Source organism: Protomyctophum parallelum (assembly GCF_964188405.1).
Source record: "Protomyctophum parallelum genome assembly, chromosome: 9".
Taxonomy (NCBI): Eukaryota; Metazoa; Chordata; class Actinopteri; order Myctophiformes; family Myctophidae; genus Protomyctophum; species Protomyctophum parallelum.
This window is the reverse complement of record NC_139706.1, coordinates 40,661,270-40,681,902: the sequence shown is the minus strand read 5'-3', so window position 1 is coordinate 40,681,902 and position 20,633 is coordinate 40,661,270. Positions and strand designations below refer to the sequence as shown.

Below are 20,633 nucleotides of genomic sequence, written 5' to 3'. Positions count from 1 at the left end.
AATAAGTCTGCATATAATTTTCAGACAAATACAACAAGACTGCAGGGCATTGGGGGGGGGGGGGGGGTGCGTCAAACGTTTGGGAACCGCTCTGTGACTATATAGTCTTGTTAGTCTCAAGCACTATTGATACGTTTTATCCAACAATGACATACCCAAAAAAAAGGCTCGATTTTGTTATTAAATGATCGATTATTGATTTTCTTTTTTCGTCATCTATCGAATCGATTAGTTCAATTAACTGTTGCAAACCTAGTTCTAACATCCCTCTCCTTCGCGGGGAGCTGTCCTGGCTGTAATGGAACTCCTGGCACATCCGCTGTGTGTGCTGGCTGAAACCCTGTGCTGTGCGTCAGTCAGCCCAGTGGTTAGGGTTACGCCGAACTCTGGACTAGGGCCCGTCGTCATAACAGCACAGGACACCTGAGCAGGTGCCATTAAAACTATAATAGCCACCTGTATAGAAAGGGAAGCTGGTCGCTGATGCTTCTATAATTCATATCGCCTCGGCTTGTTCTTCAATGGCTTTTACACGATTCATGAATGTGTTTGTTATGATTGAGATCCTTGGTTTTAAAATTCCCTCTGACCTAGTTTTTTCTTTTTCCTCTAATTCATAAAAACTGCTTAACTATAGGCCTATAAATCTTAATAAGATTCATGTTCTGAAGCAAACTAGCAGACATGCTTCATAAAACTGAACAACGCATCTAGCAAAAATTATAGCCTAAGGAAAGTATAAATTATGATATGGTTTGGGGGGGCTTACCTTTCTGACATGTCCCAACGTTATGGCGAATTCTCTTGGCCCTTAACGCATGCTGGAAGGCTCGGACTAGCCCTGCAGCTGAGCGGGTACCCATGGAGGCCAATGGAAGACCCCTCCTGTCTGCTGAGCTGCCTCTGGGAGACTGGCTGACGGGGCTGCATCTGGAACGGGCTCTTCCAACTAGCCACAGTGCCAGGTCACTGGGGGCAGGTGCTGCCTGCTCGTTGCTAAGCAACAGGGTGTACTGTTCAGGTGTGTCACCGACCGTGTTGTGGCGCGGTGTGCAGGGGGAAGAGTGCGTGACAGGCAGTGGAGTATACTGTATGTACTTAAGTACATTTTTGGAGTATTTGTTGTTGTTAATTACTTTTTACTCCACTACATTTCTAGGAAGGAACTCTGGTCTTGGGACCCAAACGTAAAACTCACACACACATGAAACACACGCACACTCACGCACGCACACACACACACACACACACACACACACACACACACACACACACACACACACACACACACACACACACACACACACACACACATACTGTATATATATGAATACTTATTAATACTTGAACATATAAAACTTTGTCCACCACTGCAGGCGTGTCACTGTGTTGTGCACAACATCACAACACTGTGTGTGTGTGTGTGTGTGTGTGTGTGTGTGTGTGTGTGTGTGTGTGTGTGTGTGTGTGTGTGTGTGTGTGTGTGTGTGTGTGTGTGTGTTGTGGTGATGTGGGGGTGTGCAGAGGGAAGAAAGTCTAACAGCATTCACACAACGCGGTTTCTGAGTGAAGATATTATAAAGGGCACTAGCTGTTGCAGCAGCTGCTGGAAATCATGTAATTGAAATAGAACCTGCGGAACCTATATGGCTATAATAATGTGCAACATCTTCTGGCTGCATGGCCTGGAGCCAATGCAACATCAGACAAAACTATACTCATATCAGAAAGTAGCCTAACTAAAGTACATTTTGTTGTCCATATTTGAAACGTTTTGTGTTTTTATTTTCATCAACGACCTACTACTTGATCATACAGCATCACACAAAAGCATCAAAAGTAACAGATTGACAAGCTCGAAACGTGGCGCGTACTTATAAGTAATGGCTAATAAAAATGGGCCTGTTTAATTGTTTAATCCCTTTAATTTAGATTGTTTTGTAGTAATAGTACAAGATAAACATTAAAGAGACTTTAGTTGTAACTTGTTACTGTAGAATACTTTAAAACAGTTGTCATGTTGCACACAGACACATTATTTTGCGCCGCCCTCGTATTTCCAACTCCAGCTTCAGTTCAGGCTCCATTCACAGCGCGAGCGCTCGGTTTCTGCCCCCTCAACATCGCAACTCTTCTATTAGATGGCTCTGACTCTGCCAAACCTGGGTCGCCTCCCTGATATGATTTCCTCTCTGTTGTCTCCCCTCCCCGGTGCTGATTGTGCACTGTTTCCACCTGGGTTACTAAGCTGAAGAGACTTTTGTTAATGGGTTTGAAGGTAGGCCTATATTAAGGACACTGCATGTTATTGGTTAGATTGTTGTTGTGTTGCCTGTGCTCTGTGTTTCCCCTGAGTGCAGTACTTTCATCCGACGGAGCATTGGTCCGAACGACAACCTACCTCCTCCCTCACCCTAACCCTAACCTCCCCCGGGGGCCGGGGCAGACACCTAAACCTAACCGCAACCCTCTCCCGACCCGCAGCGCACCTCGGAGCATTCTGTCGGATGATAGTATGCCTCCCGTTTCGCCTGTGAGGGTGTATCTTGTTTCGTAAGTAAAAGACTGTTTGAGTTTAAACTGTGGTTTCCTGAGTCTGTGTTCTGGATAAGGGTCCTATATCTGATGAAGAAGCTTCCGTGCCTCGATCCATCTTGATTTATCTGACAGTTCACAATGTCAATGTTAACTGCAACCAAGCTACTGCAGTGGTGGAAGAAGCAATTGGGTCAAAGTAAGTATACAGTAGATACGACTCCTGGTCAAAAATGACTCGACTACAAGTGAAAATGCTCTGTCAAATGTGTACTTGAATTTACATGATTGTAAAAATAATGAAAGCTATTCAAAAGTACAACGTACATTTTCATCAATGTATTGCTATATGAAAATGTAAAGTTCAAGCAGACATTTTCATAAAGATTATCATTTATCAATATAGTAGCAAAAACAGCAGATCTATAAGCTATAAGGTGTCGATTTTTTTATTCTATGATTTTTCTATGTTTTACTATGCAGTAGGTTAATTCATAGTGTACTTTAATATGAACTTAAAAGTATAGTAGCCTATTTGTCTTGGAAATGCAGTGGAGTGAAAGTCGCAAGGATGCAAAAGTACAAATGAATTCAACTAAGTGGGCAGAAGTGACCTTGTTAGAAAACAACTTGGAGCAGAGCTCCCCTCGTGTCGTTATGAGCATGAAACTGACATAGGCTACAGTATGTAGCACACGTCAAGACATGACTGCGAGCACAGCCAGTTGACTGACATTCACGGGACGCTGACATTGATTTGGCTACAGCAGCTCTCCGTGATGGGCTGACTGCTGCATGCAGTGACATTCATCAATGGATTATTGATGAATTCCTACAGTAGATCGTCACCTTGTATCTCCATATTTTAACTTTTTCAGGGTTTTATTTTGTAAATGAAGTGTCACGATAATGTATCGCATAAATCTACAAGCTGGCAAAGATTGTGAGGCTAATTTCATTGGAACTATTTGTTTCTTTATTATTATTTTTTACTCAAATGTAATGATTTTGGACATACAAGGTTTTTCCTGCATCTGACAGAGACGATGAAATGTTGCCACTAGAGATTTTGCTTTTTCAAGGATAATGTGTGAGTCAAGCATGTAATGGATGCTATTTATCGCACTGTGTCCCTTGACAATCTGTACAGGCCAAAGGGTCATTTTCAAATCTATCTGGATTGTTTAGTATTGTGGGTTTGCAGGGAAATACACAGTAGTAACAGAAACATGCACAATATTATGGTACTGTATGTCTATAGCAGTGGTTCTCACATACCTTTCATGTCAAGGAAGGTCCCCCAATTTGATATACTGTATAGGGCCTATAGGCCATGGAACCGTGTTAATAATGAACAGTCATAAGATATACTCAGTGGGCTAACTAAAGGCTCACTAAAGGCTTTGCTACTACAAGGAAAACATGCACATGTAGGCTACATTAATCTTTTTCCACTCTTTGTTTGCTCTTTTTTGCACTCTATATTCTGTTCTTTTGTTTGCTGTGTTTTTACTGTGTTTGCGGTTTGATGTTATATTATATTTGCTGCTGCGTTGTCTAAAGGAAGCCAAACAAAAATACGTTTTACTCCTATGTACCTGTACACAAGATGTAACAATAAAGCACAACCTTGACCGTGGCTCACAAACAAAAATTGTCAAGAATTTTCTAAAACATTCAATAGTATCTAGTATCTACCACCTCACAACACATCACAGTGCACCGCATTATGATCTGGTATCAGCTTTCTACCTTAGCACTTTCTGCAGTTGAGATGGATTTGAATGATTTGTTATATATCTATTATAATGTTATAATGTTCCCTACACCAGTGGTCCTCCTCATACGTTTTAATTTCAAGACCCTCATTTTGGTACCCATTACCAATCATTTAGCTGGGGACCCACTGAAACCTCCTCAAGGACCCCTGGGGGTCTCCGGACCCCATTTTGAGAAACACTGATGTAATGAATTCCTTATAAATAAATCCATCAGAATCAAGATGCAGGTCTCATCTGTCCTTGGATACAGTAGTCTGTCCTTGTCTAGTCTTGCCTAGCGATACGATCTGTCTGTCCGTCTGCTCACTTTGGGGCGTGTGTTGTGTGTGTGTGTGTGTGTGTGTGTGTGTGTGTGGCTCCATCCGTGCCATTACAAACCATCACGCCTCACGTACCCACATTAATTTGTATCCACGCTGCACTGCATCTCATAGCCTAAGCATGTCGCGTAGTTTCCCATTGACAATGGGTAGGCGACGCGTGACACGGTCACACGGCCGTCTCTCTTCCCTTTTTGACCTAGACGTCTATGCGTATTTTTATGCACTTGTACCTAGCGAACGCTCACATTAACAGACGCATGGATGAAGCCCCATTGTGTGTGTGTGCGTGCGTGCATGTCAGAAATGGCTCCAGAGTCCAGACATACAGGGAATGGCCTCATCTGTCCTGCATGGCAAGCTGAGTTACTGTCAGCTATAGCCAATGAATGGCCTGGCTCTGCCGCTAATCTAATTAATCAGCCTCGGAATGCCTAATGGACTCTTCTCTGCGGCTCCCGTGACCTGATGCACTGAATCTGTCTAGCTGAAATCTTACTGATGCTCTAATATTAAACACTGAATACTTAATTGTATACATTGCACTAGCTTGCTTCACCTATGACATCAGATCAGACAAAAGGTAATTCATTGAACACATTTAACATATTTTTCCATTTTGTGGAATTTCCATTCCAATGTAGGCTATAGCTATAGTTTCCATTTTAACAGTTTAAGAAGAGCAAAATAAACTCTAAAATGGAGATTTCAGTTCATAATGGACTATAGGACTACAGCACATCCAGGGAAAACAGAGATGAACATCAACAGAGATAAAGAAAGCTCACCAAACAAGGAGGAGAAGGACGCCCTTTCGTATAGTTGGAACACATTCATGTTTTATTATTGAGTAAAAGTACAGCTGGTGTTTACTGTTGTACTGTATGTACAGTACATCCCATAACGCTGCAGTGCATGGTTTCCAACATGCCCTGTAGGCTACAGTATCTCCACGGCAACACACCATAGTTACAGCATCCCTCCCTTCTCTCTCTGCTCACCTGACCTTCATCTGACCATGGCTGTGAATCAACAATGTATACGTGATATAAGGCATAGTAGGAATTCTTCAGCAGTTTAGCCAGTTTAGCCTATAGCGTAAAACAGTGGTTCTCAAAACGTATTTTTAATTTAAAGTGCCCCCAGTATGGACCCCCAGTATGTAACTCTATCAGCGTACACATTTGGCCCATTTGGTTCCTAACTATCAATACAGCTGGAGACCCCCTAGAACCCCCCCAAGGACCAAACCCCACATTGAGAACCACTGACATACAAAAACAACAACCCAGAACTGACGAAATACTGGATATGGATATGGTGTTACTAAGATGGAGTGAGGAAAATTAGCAGTGTATGCTTTTATCTTTCTTTCTTCTTTTTTGCAATAAATATCTAGCATATTTAATTTTTGTATTTATATATATTTATATATTGAACACAATGACCAATGTACAGGAAGATAATTCAAATGTGGAACGCAAAGTACACAGCCTGGACAAGCAAGAGTGTTGATATAGCCTATGCTTATGTAAGGACCGAAAATGTCTTCGTGTGTGTGTGTGTGTGTGTGTGTGTGTGTGTGTGTGTGTGTGTGTGTGTGTGTGTGTGTGTGTGTGTGTGTGTGTGTGTGTGTGCGTGTGTGTGGGCATGTTTGCATGTGAATGACTACAGAATTTAAAGAACTAGTGTGTGGATTACATGGTGTTCTTTTCTTTGTCTAATATACGGCAAGTAATATAGTACAATCCACCCTTAATGCGTATAATATTTACATCTCTTTCATCTCTGTATCCCAAGTGTTCAAAGCGTACAGTATCAAAACACAGTCACATTATATGTGATATTTCAATACACCATAAAATCATCAGTGTTAATTCAGTCGTTTTCTAACTCTGAGAGTGTACAGGTGGAGCCAAATGGACCCATTTGTACACTCTTGGAGTTAAATTAATTGACATTGAGGATTTCACTGTGTATTGTTTAACATTGGCTTCATATAATATTTCCATAAAGAGTATAAAACACAGCTGGAGATGGCGAGAGAGGATAGGTAGCGCTTTATGACGTCAGGGATCTGATTGGCGGTGAGTGCGTGACCTCATATAGCGGGATCGGGGTCGGCGGGTCGGTAGGCAGGGCAGGCGGTCGCTGTGGTTACATGGAGTCAAAGTCGTTGTCGTTAGGGTCGATGACCTCCGGGGTCATGACCCTGCCCATGAACAGGATGGAGCCTGGGGTGGAGGAGAGTGGATCATGTTGTTTCAGTAGTGGAAAACATATACTTACTGAAGTAAAAGTATCATTGCTGCAATATAGAAATACAAGTAAATGTCCGGAATTCAAAATGTACTTAAGTAAAATTACAAAAGTATTGACATAAAAATGTAGCCTACTTAAAGTACCAAAAGTAAAACTACTCATTGTGCAGAATGTCCAATTTAAAGTTTTCAAATCTTTCAAAATCTTTTGAAAATAGCAGATCTACAAGCTCACAATGCATCGCATCACATTGTGAGCTGTATAGGGCTGAAGTGGGTAATGCATGTTTTCTTTTTTAATAATAAATATGTACAAAGTAAATAGTAACACAAGTTTTCAAATAAATGTAGTGGAGTAAAAGTACAATATTTGCCTCTGAGATGTACTGGAGTAGAAGTAGTTACTTTACACAATACATTTCCACTATAAACACATCACAACACACACTGGCTGAGTTGAAACAGCAGAACGCACGCACGCACGCACACGCATGCACGGACGGACGGACGCACAGGCTCACACTCATCACTCTACTCGTTTGCGAGTCTGTGGTCAGTCACGGTCTTATAGTGTGCAGGTTTTCCATGGTGTTAGCTTGCTATGGATCACAAAGTGCACTGGTTTTGTTTTACAAATATGAGGTTCCATGCTGGACAAAGTAATCCTCTTTGACTGACGCCATTCAGAACCAATGAGACTTGGATGGGCACACTGTGGGCCAATCAGATCACAGGGTGGGTCAGTTGCCCATCCGTGCAACTGGTAGATCCACCCCTGGATGCACTCTCTAGTCACACATATATTAATTAAGGCAATGGTTCTCAAAGTGTGGTACCCTTTTGGTTCTTTAAGGGGGTTCCAAATCGACCCTTTGGACCCTCGAACAGTCCATTCTGTTCCATTTGTTCACTTTCAGAGTTATGGGGGTCCTTGACATAAAATACATTGATAGCCACTGCAATAAGTACACATACACACCTGTCCTCCGGTTTCTGATGACAAAAAAGAATGGGTGGTCTGCCATGACTTGTGGATACAAAACCAAAGTCCTCGTCAGGGCTATCATTCCTGAGAGAGAGAGAGAGAGAGAGAGAGAGAGAGAGAGAGAGAGAGAGAGAGGTGTGATGGGGACTCCTTTGTCACCAATACAGAATACACACTAACAGATGGGGGCAGTGTTTAATGATATTTGAGAGATTCTGAGCACCTTAAACCATGTATTCAGGCTACTGTATTGTATGGAACTTGTATAAATGACATTTTATACAAATAAATGCCAACATGTTCAAGCCCAATCATGGCCTTCATCAGGGCAGACAAGAGACACCACAAGAGAGACACCATAAACCACAGCATCCATATTGTGGGGAAAGTTTTAGCAGAACATAGCAGATGGACAAGCGTTGCAACGCGTTGTAAGCTTGTCGATTGCCTATTTTCAGCGAAAGCTTTCCCCGCACAGGAACATTCTTCTATCATCATGGTTAAAATAGAATTTGAAGTTACAATGGGTTTGTATAGGGGCGTACGTGTCTGACAATAAAATGTCTAAATACTGAATCAAGCAACTTCTAAACTGTCTAGTGTGCTCGAAGCCTGAGGAGAGGACCCTAAACATGTTTGAAATTGAAATATACTACACTGCTATCCATGACAATTTATTTGTGTCCTATACTCAGTATTCAGTATAGTATACTGAATTTAGTCTGTGTATTCTTGTGCTTATATATTGCATATTGTGTATACATTCTGTACCTTGTTTGTATTTTTGTATACTGTAGTTAAACTTGTCATGTTTAGTATTATTGTGAAATTGGAGAATTGGATCATTGGTTTGGGCTCAGGTGGCATATAGTCACCGCTAATCGCTATAGCCAATCAGCTGTACTCATATAGTCACCGCTAATCGCTATAGCCAATCAGCTGTACTCATATAGTCACCGCTAATCGCTATAGCCAATCAGCTGTACTCTTCCTGTATAAAGGTACTGGGTGTCACACTATTCCTGAAGAAGATCCCAGTGATCGGAATGTTGAATCAATAAACCAGTGGAGCTGAGCTTTTCCTACCAGTGCTGCGGACTCTATTTCTTCCTCTTGGAATTGAAATATCCCTTTTAATTATGACGATTACGATGGTGGTGGCGATGCTTACCTGATCCAGCAGCTCCCTCGGAGCCCTCCTCAGTCACCTCTAGGTAGGCCTTCTGCACTGCCTTCCCAACATACAGGTCCTTACCATCTGGGAAACACACGCACGCACACACACACACACACACAGAGATACACACACAGATACGATACACACACAGACACAGATGTGCACAAAAACACAATTGATTCAGTGAGAAAGCCACTTGTTGTGATGTGAGGGAGTTTGTGAGAGAATGTTGCTGCTGATAAGTAATCTCAAACTAAAACGGTATATGCACTAAACTCCACTCCAGTTTTTGTGAACACAGAAATAGCACCATGTTGGTAGTAAGTAGTAAATGCCAGTTGATTCATACTAATTAAGAAGGTTTTTGTCAGGCCAGTTGAGTTCCAATCCTATCATGCATTTGTGAAATAGCATGAAAAGAGCCCCCGGCCCACACTAGTATTAGTACACTCTATTTCCAAAACAATTACAATTCTGATGCATTCTAAAACTACATTATGTTCCTGCTGTTCTACAGACAACCAGTTGAAGGAAAAAGTGGGGTTTTGCTTTTATGAAATATGAATCCATTAGGGTTTTATGTTAGATGCTGCTGAACATGTGTGTTCAGCAGCAGTGTGTGTGTGTGTGTGTGTGTGTGTGTGTGTGTGTGTGTGTGTGTGTGTGTGTGTGTGTTCCTGTCATCTCACCAGTCATGGCAGAGAGGTCAGCATCCTTGGTGAAGATGTTCCTGATGCCCAGAGACTGCAGAGTGTCCCTCAGGTCTACCTTCTGCTCCACTTTGAACCTGAACAGGGTACAGTACAGTACAGTACAGTACAGTACAGTACAGTACAGTACAGTACAGTACAGTACAGTACAGTACAGTACAGTACAGTACAGTACAGTACAGTACAGTACAGTACAGTACAGTACAGTACTCACAGCCACATTCACACACAGTTTTTCTGTGATTTACTGATTTACTACTCTATAGCAGCTAACTACACTGTAATGGAACTGCCTTCTAGTCACAGTTGTTATATTTAAGTTGCAGTTGAATTGTGGAATCTGTACAATATGGAGCCCTCATTAGTTTTTCTTTTCAGAGCTGGTTGAGGGCCCTCAGCCGTGTATATCTAATGTGCAGCTGAGCATAGACACGGTAACGCCCCGTCTGACTCTGATTGGCCTACTGTCTACTGACACTGTCCTCCGAGATGCGCCGTTACTCCGTGGTGGGAAAATAATACAAGAGAATGACAGCTTGGCACGCACGACAGAATGCGAGAATACAGCCTTGTAACTAAATTGTATGTTTTATTTTTGTATAAGAGCCAAACTAATATTGTTTATGCCGTTTGCTTTGATTGAATAATTGATTGAACACACGTGTACGATGTAGGCTACTACTACTGTGGTGTGTACTTAATACAATAATGTTTCACGTTTCCACATACAAATAAATTACACAATAATCAACACAAACCCTTTATTTAGAACCCAAATCAAACCATATTACGGCATACATGTTCAATCAATCATTCAGCAGAGATCAGACTATCCAGCATACCGTAACTATATCCACCTCAGTGGACAGTCAAGACGGGCAGTGTCGGTAAGCCATTCAGAGGCAGGCGTTACCATGTCTATGCTCAGCCGCACATCCGATATACAGTACGCCCCTCAACCAGCTCTGAAAAGAAAAACTAAATTCAATAATGCTGAAATGGAACTGATTAATAACAGAACACTGAAAGGTAAGGTTTTGGAGGGGTGAAATCCAATTCCAACTGAAAGAAGACTTCGGCATTCACTGAATGTGTGTTTTCTGGTTCTATAAATGTGTTCATTAATGTCACGGTACGCTCCTCTGCCCTTGGACTTTGTCTGTGTTTTGGGACTTATTACTTGTATTTGTGTTCTTTACCTTATTTTGTAATAGTGTTCTGTGATTTCCTGTCTGCCTTGTTTTCTGTCTCCTGCCTTGTCTCACCTCCCTGTATTAGTGTAACCCAAGCCACCTGTGTTCTGTTGCCTGTTAGCCTATCCCAGTGTTGATTGTGTGTTTCAGTTCACCTGTGTGTAGTTAGTCTTGTAGATATATATGCCCCAGTGTTTTCAGTTCCTTGTCAGTTCGTCGTCGTGAATGGTGTGGTCAGTTCCTTGTGTTTCCCTAGTTAGTTATTCCAAGTCCTAGTTATGTCCTAGTTATTCCAAGTTGTTTCACAGTGTGCGTTTTTGAGAATTAAAATCACTTGAATTCACTCCTCTGCCTGTGCCTGGTCCGTTCTGCAGAGACCTACACCTCCAGAACCACATCGTGACAATTAATGGAACAAGAACCAGCCTAATTCAGCCCAATCCTTAACTCCACAAACAAATGCACCAGATAGTGCTTGACTATTAATTGCCGTGATGGAATGGGATTTGTGAGGGAGCTTTGAGGTCAACAACGTGTCCCACAAGGAACAATACAATTATATACATCAAATACATATACATTGTAATACATTGTAATACATTACAATAATTATAAATTATAATTATTGTAATGTATTACAATAATATAACCAGTAAGACGCCTGAGGGCGAAGTCACGTGCACACATCCGCCTGGGTGACAGCAGACTGCTGGGCGAGCGCTTTGACATGGGGGGTCAAATCAACATATGGAATTAATTCTGTACTGGCCATATGGAGCGTGTCTTGAGTGTACACTGTACAGGGTTTGATGAGGGCCCAGTTAGGGCCGGGCCTTAATTTTCGGGCCTGATGACAACTCTACTTTTCGCCGGCTGCCGGGCATGGGTGCCAATAATTTTGGGGCAGGGACGTCTAGACTTTAAATAGACAGGTATCAGTCAAAGGAGAGACATCGAAGAGGAAGGATGGATACAATTTACAATTTACAATTTAAGCATTTAGCAGACGCTCTTAATCCAGAGCGACTTACATTAAGCAAGAACAAAAAAGCATGGGAATACATCACATAGAAAGCATTTATCATGAAACATGCGTAAGCTAAGAAAGTAACAGTGGAATATCTATATTATGAGACTATACATATAAACTATATATCTATACTACTATGCTATACATATGTACTATGGCGTGCTATGACTATATACAATGCAATTATAGTGCTGTCTATAATTGTCTATAATGGATGGGATCTCCATCCCTGATGATGTCACGTGATGTCACGAGGCATGACCATATATGGTCATGCCTGCGGTGACCAACCAACCAAACAACTGACTAACGGGAAATGCACGATTTCAAAGTAAATGCAACCTGCAGTCACAATAATATAATTGTCATCAATAATCCTAAGCAGCTAAGAACCTAATAGCCTACCTGTCTAACAGTAGATGTGTGCAGTGAAGCTACCGTATGAGTATAAATTCTAGAGTGCTATGTGCTATGTCTACATAAAATGTTACTTACGTATAAATCTAGTTTAGCCTTTGTATACAGGCCTTTCACCATGTGTGCAACTGGTGATTGGCATAACGACTAAATTGGCAGAAAAAAGAAAAGAAAGATTGAGGTAAAAAACAACAAAAATGTTAGCAAATCCAGCGAAATGCATGGTCAATATACTCCTATTCTTTGTATGAATATAATATGGAGACTTGTATAATGGACTTTGCAATGACACACAAGGGCAAACTGCATTTCCAAGCCAGTGCACCTGTTTGATAAACACCACATGTTTCTGGCACAGAGTGCATCTGAAACAACTTAGGAGCAAATGTTTTCAAAGGTCATTGTGTTGCGGTCTGGGTTTATGTGTGCTTGCTTGTGTGTGCGTGCTTGCGTCAGTGTGTGTGTGTGTGTGTGTGTGTGCGTGCATGCGTGTCTATCTCACCGTGGCATGTAGACCTCTACTTTCTGCCTCTTGACGTTGTTGGCCCACTCCTCCAGGAGCGGTGCTTTGATGATGGGCTCCAGGGAGGCCAGGGGCACCTCCTGCCGGGGCAGGACGATCATCATGGACATGTCCTCTCCCTCGTAGGGCATCTCCAGCACCTGGTACACACCGCCCGCCTCCTGGGAGCCGTCACTGAACTCGCCTGGTGGAGCAGAGGGGAGGGCGAGAGGGGGGCATATTACACCACCGACCGTGACCATGTGAGCGAATGCATACAGACACGTATGGGTCCATTTGGTTCCAACTGTACAGTACACTCTCTGTACACTCTTCAGGGTCAAATGAACAAACAGTGATCCTAGAGATAACACATCTTATCTATCACAATCTCTATCCTAATATGCTGATGTTCGCTGCATCTGCACTGCACCTTTCTGAGTTAATTCCCTACGTGAAATATAATAAAAAAGTAATACGGTCGGTACCTCACATGAGAAAACCTCATAATATTGTTCTTTTGTGCAGGACTCTTATCCCTAAACTTCTTTGCCTTTTTTTTACTATTTTGCAAAAAAAATTGAATAGTGGCCAGTCTACAAGCTCACAACATGTCAATGTAGATTGGCTAGTTGAACAATTAAAAAATGTTTTTCAAAATAGTAAAAAAAGGCAAATACGAAAATGGAGCCCTTAGTTTACCTCCCAGTGAGTATGTTTCTCAGTGTTTTTCTGTGCGTGGGTGTAATCCTTGGAAGGATACTGCAATTAAATTTCTTCGAACAGCATAGAACATTTTGCTCTCCCTTGCCAACATGCACGCACCCGCGCACCCACACTCGCGCACCCACACTCGCACGCACGCATACGCACACACACACACACACACACACACACACACACACACACACACACACATACACACACACACACACACACACACACACACACACACACACACACACACACACATTTTACCATCTCCAAGACCTGATGATAACTTCCTTCAGATGCAGCCACTACAGCACAATTAACAGTCGGGCTTTGCTGACATTCACAAACACTATTTCTCTATTGAAGATACTGTGACGGTTCCCTATGTTGTGTGTGAATATAGTTGCTTAGTAGGCCTACTTCACTTATTTATGTGGTTGTGCGTAGTTGCTTTGCCCCTAATCATTTCAGTTCTCTGTCCAATAGGATTGGGGAGCAGAGCTTCCAATGATGATCAGCTCGCACCTGGGCCCGGGTGTCGACGCCCTATAAATGCCTGCTTCCCCAGTCCTTCCCCAGTTCTGTTCTTTTCATTTGCGTCCTGCACCTTTTCCACCATGCACTCTTTTCAACATTTCTGTTAATACATACAACACGCACACACATACATTTCACTCATGCATACACACACTACACCACTGAATACTGATCTAATCAATACATTCTATTTCTTTGGTAAACTGTGTCTCCCCTGTTTTTTGTTGTGTATCTTGGCACCCCCTAGGCCAGGTACATAACAATACTCAATATTTTTTCTCCACCAGTTCTACCTCTGGGTTTAGAGCAGCATGGGCGTAATCCCCTACAAACCATGCAGTGGGTGCTCACTTTTTACAAATTGCATCTGAGCCAGTCTTGCATCTTTTTTTTGGAGTGCCGCTTTTTCCATTTAGTTGGTTTATGAGTTAAGTGTGCTCTTGGTGGTATTGAATGAAGGTCAAGGCACAATTATCCTCTGCTCAAACGGACTTGCTGTTGTATCAGTAACAGTACATATTTTGGAACTCAGGTAATTACAGCAAAAACATTAAAAACCGCAGCAACTAATACAACCCTACTACACACTTGTGCGCACACACTCAAGGGCATACATAAAGAATAAAACAGTCCAATTGCAGTGTAGTATAAAAGCGTAGCCAGACAATACCAAAGCAGGCCAAAACTAATTTAAAAAAACAATAAACTGCTTCCGGATCCACAATGGGGAAATATGTACAGGGAATAATATTCCACATGATATGAATATTTCAGATCTCTGATTAACATTTTAAATAACCTCCGGAAATATGAACCAATGTAATGTCTAGAGACACCCTGGAAACAACATGGGCCCTAAAACACACCAAACGCACTGCGTCTATCTTCTCAGTTCTTCTCACTTCTGCACAGCGCCGCATTCAAATATTATGTGTTCACCCAGAACCACAATGAAATATACATACACCTCCTCTCATCTCCCTCATTACACACATACATTATGTATTCTGTATATACTGTATGTATTGTACAGTATATTGTCACTGTGGGGGCTCCTTTTACTCCTTTTACTGTATCTCTCTTTGGATAAAGGAGCTATATAAATGCACCATTTACCATTTATGTATTTATGACAAATATTTGAAAAACGTTGCCTGCCTTGACATACACAAAATAGAGATGCCAGTTTAAGTCTGTTTGTGGGTTTTATGAATATTTTATCAATGAAAACAAGAGCCTGTGACTAAATAATTACTACGTTTGATCCATTGGAGCACAGCTTCCTTTCCTCCATTTCCTGAAAAGTAACAGTTTTGGACATGCATGGTTTCCATCCAACAGAGACAATGTAAGATATACACGTATACAGTATGTAATAATGCATGCATACAACTGCTCATCAGTACCAGTGGTGGAAAAAATAGCTACTCACATTTTTTTTTTATATATATATATATAAAAGTATCAATACTGCAATATAGAAGTAGCCTACTCCGTTACAAGTAAAAGTCCGTAATTCAAATTGTAATTGAGTAAAAGTACAAAACACTATTGCCATCAAATTTAAAGTACCAAAAGTAAAAGTAATTATACAGAATGTCCCATTTCAAGTTTTCAAATGTATAAAAATCTTTTGAAAATAGCCGATCTACAAGCTCACAATGCGTCGCAATGTGTTGTACTCGGCTATTTTCAAATGGCCGAAATATACGGTTGAAGTGGTTTGTAATAATGTTTTGTAATAATATATGTTTTGTAATAATAATCAAAAAGTAACTAGCAACTAAAGGTTTTAAATAAATGTAGTGGAGTATGAGTACAATATTTGCCTCTGAGATTGAAAATACTCAAGTAACCTCAACCTCAAAACTGTAGTACAGTAGGCTACTTGAGTAAATGTACTGAGTTACTTTCCACCACTCATCATTACCGTAGTAGAAGTCTCCCTGCTGGTACATCATGAGGGTCTGGACCTCGGAGCCGTCGTCCTTGCTGAAGGAGAAGGTTCTGGTGTTCTCTGGTCGGAACTGGTTCTTCCAGGAGCCTCTGAAATAGACAGCGTTCACCAGGGTGAGCCTGGTGATGCTGCTGAAGTCCTCCGCCGACAGCAGCTCACGGATCTTGCCTGCAAGGAGGAACACATCCTCAGTGTTCATTTACCCACTTATCCTATACAGTGTCCCTATTCCGGGAGTGAACATTATAAATAGCAATAGTCGATCTAGAAGCTCACAACGCGTCGCAACGCGACACGTTGTGAGCTCCTAGATGGGGTTTAGCCTACATGGTACAATATATTGTACCAGTTCTACTTGAACGAAAAGTGCTCGGCTACATATAGCGAAAAGGTCCTAATATCGTAGACACATATGGTCTCCTTCAACCAATATTATTGCAGACAGCGTAAAAGTCTTTATTAAAGAACCGGTTCGACCCTCAACCTCCTCACCTTTCCTATTCTTAGAAAGTGAATCCTAGCATCCCTATTCCGGGATTATAAACAGTAATAGCCGATCTAGAAGCTCACAGCGCATCGCAACGTGACGTGCTGTGCACTATTTTCGGCTAAGAGATAACTCTACTGTATGTCTATCTATGATCTAGTATAGACAAATCCACAGAGGGGTGCCCTTGGCGCGGCCATTACTGAGGTGTAATCCATGGAGCAGGTGCTCCGTAGGCCAGGTGTGGCTAATCAGTGCTGCTGTGCTTAATGGTAAACCTCAGTAATGGCCGCACCCAGGCAACCCTCTGTGGATTTGTCTATAGAGTCCTATGGGACCCCGGTCAAAGTTGTACTGTAGCCTATTGTGGGGTTTAAAGCGGTTAAATTCAGTATACGTTATGTTTTTTTTATTTGTATCGCTGCCTTCACTATCATTAAAATCGTAGTATTTGGGGCCCCACTTTGCAATACCCTCGCAACCCACCAGTGGGCCTTAAGTTAGCCCACAGCCACAGGTTGAGAACCACTGCTATAAACTCTTGTCACTATATTGATGGAAACAAGACATACCAAGACTCATACACTGTAAACAAACTCACTCTCTGTGTGGTTCTCCACCCAGCCTCATACTGTAACAAACTCACTCTCGGTGTGGTTCTCCACCCAGCCTCATACTGTAACAGACTCACTCTCTGTGTGGTTCTCCACCCAGCCTCATACTGTAACAAACTCACTCTCTGTGTGGTTCTCCACCCAGCCTCATACTGTAACAAACTCACTCTCTGTGTGGTTCTCCACCCAGCCTCATACTGTAACAAACTCACTCTCTGTGTGGTTCTCCACCCAGCCGTTGATGTGGTCGGCGACGGCCGCCGACTCGCCAAAGTCCACCGTGTCCACCTCGGCCCGGAAGTACTTCCTCATCAGGTGCAGGAACTCGGGGTTGAAGGTCACGCCCTCCTGCAGGAAGAGGCTGTTGGCAAAGCGGATCACGTAGTGGCCGTCGTCCTCCGACAGCGAGGCCGTCAGGTTGTGGAGCAAGGAGAACTCCTCGTCTGAGGAGCAGACACGCATGCACACACGCACGCACACACACACGCATGCACACACACACACGCACGCACACACGCATGCACACACGCACAGAGAGAACAAAGGGAAATATTGATTTGGGGAATTAAATACATTTTACTTCACTCAGAGGGAATTTCCCTAAGGTGCTTTTTAAGTGTACAGACGCGGAGACCATTGATTATGTTAATATTGTGTGCATGCAATGCAAGTGTGAAATCGTGTGTGTGTGTCTGCCGTAATATATTCAAGCATTTACTGTAGGCTAGGGCTACGTGTGTGGGGGTATAGTGTGTACATTAATACTAATAATAATATTGGATTGCATTTTTATAGCGCTTTTCTCTGCACAGAATGTTTACTCAAAGCGCTTGCAATGGTTCATTCATGCATGCATTAATTAATTAATTCATCCATCCATTCATTCATTCATTCATTCATTCATTCATTCATTCATTCAAGCAGGAAAGCAATGGGGGTATAGGAGCTTCAGAGAGAGAATGTGTGTCGCTGAATATTGCGTGTGTAGTTCTCTACATGCAATGCAATGTATGTCTGTGTGTGTTTTACTTGGTTCACTTCAGATGCATGTTGTATGTAACACACTCATCCCGGTTAGCTGGCCAATAAGAAAATGCCCTTTTATGTGATTCATCTGCCTCCTTGTGTATTTAGATTAGTGTCTGCTGGGACCTCCACGCACGTTGTTGAGCTAAGAAATTGAACGATCAGTGCCAGGTTTCTTGTGCATGCTGCTGCCAGTAGGCTATGGAAATAACCTGAATATCGTCTAAAAAGAAAACACAAAGCACAAAGCGCGTCGATTTGTTTATTCGACGGTGATTAGTTTTGTGTGACTATGTAGTCAATAGTATGATCAATTAGGGCATTCATTTACGAAAAATCTGGAAAAGTTAAAATATGGAAGGAGCTGGTTTCTGCCCGACAGCGTAAAATGTATAATTATTGTTTCTGTCGGGCAGAAAACTTGTAGTCTTATCTCCATATTTCACATGTCACTTATACTGCCACCTGCCAGCCAACCTCAGACTGCCGAGCGCTGCCGAGGCCATTTCAATGCTGCACATGCGGGACCCACATCCTGTTTTGGGCGTCCATGTTTTAATGCTAAATAAATAGCGTCAATGTAAGCGAGCTAGTAAGCACCAATGCTTCCATCTAGACCACCGAATAATCAGCATAGACCTCCGAACATTGCACGTTTTATCCAAACCACGGAGAGTTCCTTACATTTCGAGTTTTTCAGCTTTTTAGTCAGCCTGTATAATGGGAGGTGGACGGCAGTGTGGTTGCGTAACACGGTCTAGGATCGCTAAAGAAGGAAAGGCCAAGCCAAAATAATAATGAAAAAATAGAAATCAGCGATCCGGTTTGATATCAATAATAAAGCTTATCAGACGGAACATTACGCCAGAAGCAGTTACTGGTTGGATTCCTTCTGACGGAAGGTTCCGCCCGGAGCAGCTAATTGGTTAATTCCCTACCTGGTCGTACAAGTGTGTCAACATTTAAAAGTATTGGGAAAGTAGCCGATCTACAAGCTCACAACGTTTGAATTGTAATCTAGACTGAGGTATTAGACTGGTTTTGACTATGTTAGCGTTCTGTGGTATTGTATAGGTGTGGTGAGTCTGTTGAATGAATGAATGCATGAGTATTGATGTACTTCAACTTCAACTTCAAACTTCAAAGAACTTTATTTTTCCTTTCGGAAACTTCTTTTGTGCAGTGGTAAAGACAACAGAAATCACATTACACACAAACACAGTTACTATATAAAAGATCATAAAAACGACTTTTTAAGAGGAACTACTTAAAAGCATAATATATTAAAATCTATTCTATAAGTACTAATAATTAAAAATCTAAATATTTACTATATGCAACCTATGCATTCACTATAGTCCATCAGGTGGAAAGGAGGGGGGGGGGGGGTTCAGCCTAGGTGTTCAAGAGTCTGATGGAGGTGGGCACAAAGCTAGCTGAGCCCCTTTTAGTGAGTTTTGATGCTCTGTATCGCCGGCCTGAGGGCATTGTAAGGGCATGTAATGTTTGTGATTGGTGATGCTGCTGTAGAACCCAGAAAGAGTAGAGCTGTAAAAGCGCAGTAGCCCGTAGCTAATGGTGATCTAATAAATAAATCATAATCAGATCACATGGTCCGTGGTTCCCTACCTATTTTGCCCGTGACCCAAAACAGAAATAAGATATTCGCAACCCAAACTCGTGCCGCGTTGTGAACTTGTAGATCTGCTATTTTCACTACTCACTACTCTAATTTATGGAATGTCTTAGATTTTTCTTTTATTTCTTCATGAAATTACTGAAAAGAATTACTGAAAAAATGAAGGGGACCCACAACTATGTGTCCGCGACCCACAAATGGGTCCCGACTCCCGACCCAGTGTTTGGGAAAGAGTGGTCTAACCTGCGGCCAGGTGTGCGAAGCCCACCGCCTGGCGGATCTCCTCCAGGGACGGGCCCCGGGCTCCCAGCTCCACCATGCCCAGCGCCACGGCCACGCTCAGTGGCGAGAAGATGATGTTGTCCTCTCCGGCCGCCGCCACCTGCAGCCGGTGATACAGTCGGACCGAGAACTCCGACGTGGCGTCCTCGGGAATGTCCGCCGCCCGGCAGCCGTAGCCCGGCAACGAGACACAGAGGAGGAGGACGAGGAGGGGGCAGGGAGATGGAACACCCAGGATCGACATGCTGGTGAGATGCTTGCCCCTTGAGAGCTGAGAGGGACGGGACAAAGAATGTGATTTAGATGAGCATGCTATAGACGCCTTAACAGACGACGTCACACTGATAAGCAACCACATGTGCGCGCATGCCGGCAGCAGAAGAACACCACCTCTTTTTCATATTTTGATTAACGTTTGCCTGTTATGTTAGACAAAAAAAAAAGACTTTAGTTTTGGGTCTAAACC

The 20,633-nt window shown here is 42.4% G+C and overlaps 1 protein-coding gene across 1 annotated transcript; it reads right to left on the bottom strand.

Moving 5' to 3' along the window:
* Positions 1-5,909: 5,909 nt before the first annotated feature.
* On the bottom strand, positions 5,910-20,411 carry serpini1 (serpin peptidase inhibitor, clade I (neuroserpin), member 1; the record flags this gene model as incomplete). The annotated part of the gene is made up of 8 exons (XM_083772986.1): positions 5,910-6,870; positions 7,877-7,966; positions 9,054-9,140; positions 9,749-9,846; positions 12,912-13,116; positions 16,093-16,287; positions 17,433-17,663; positions 20,129-20,411. 8 exons carry the CDS (start codon positions 20,409-20,411, stop codon positions 6,794-6,796), a joined length of 1,266 nt encoding a protein of 421 aa, XP_083629112.1. The 3' UTR covers positions 5,910-6,793.
* Positions 20,412-20,633: the final 222 nt, after the last annotated feature.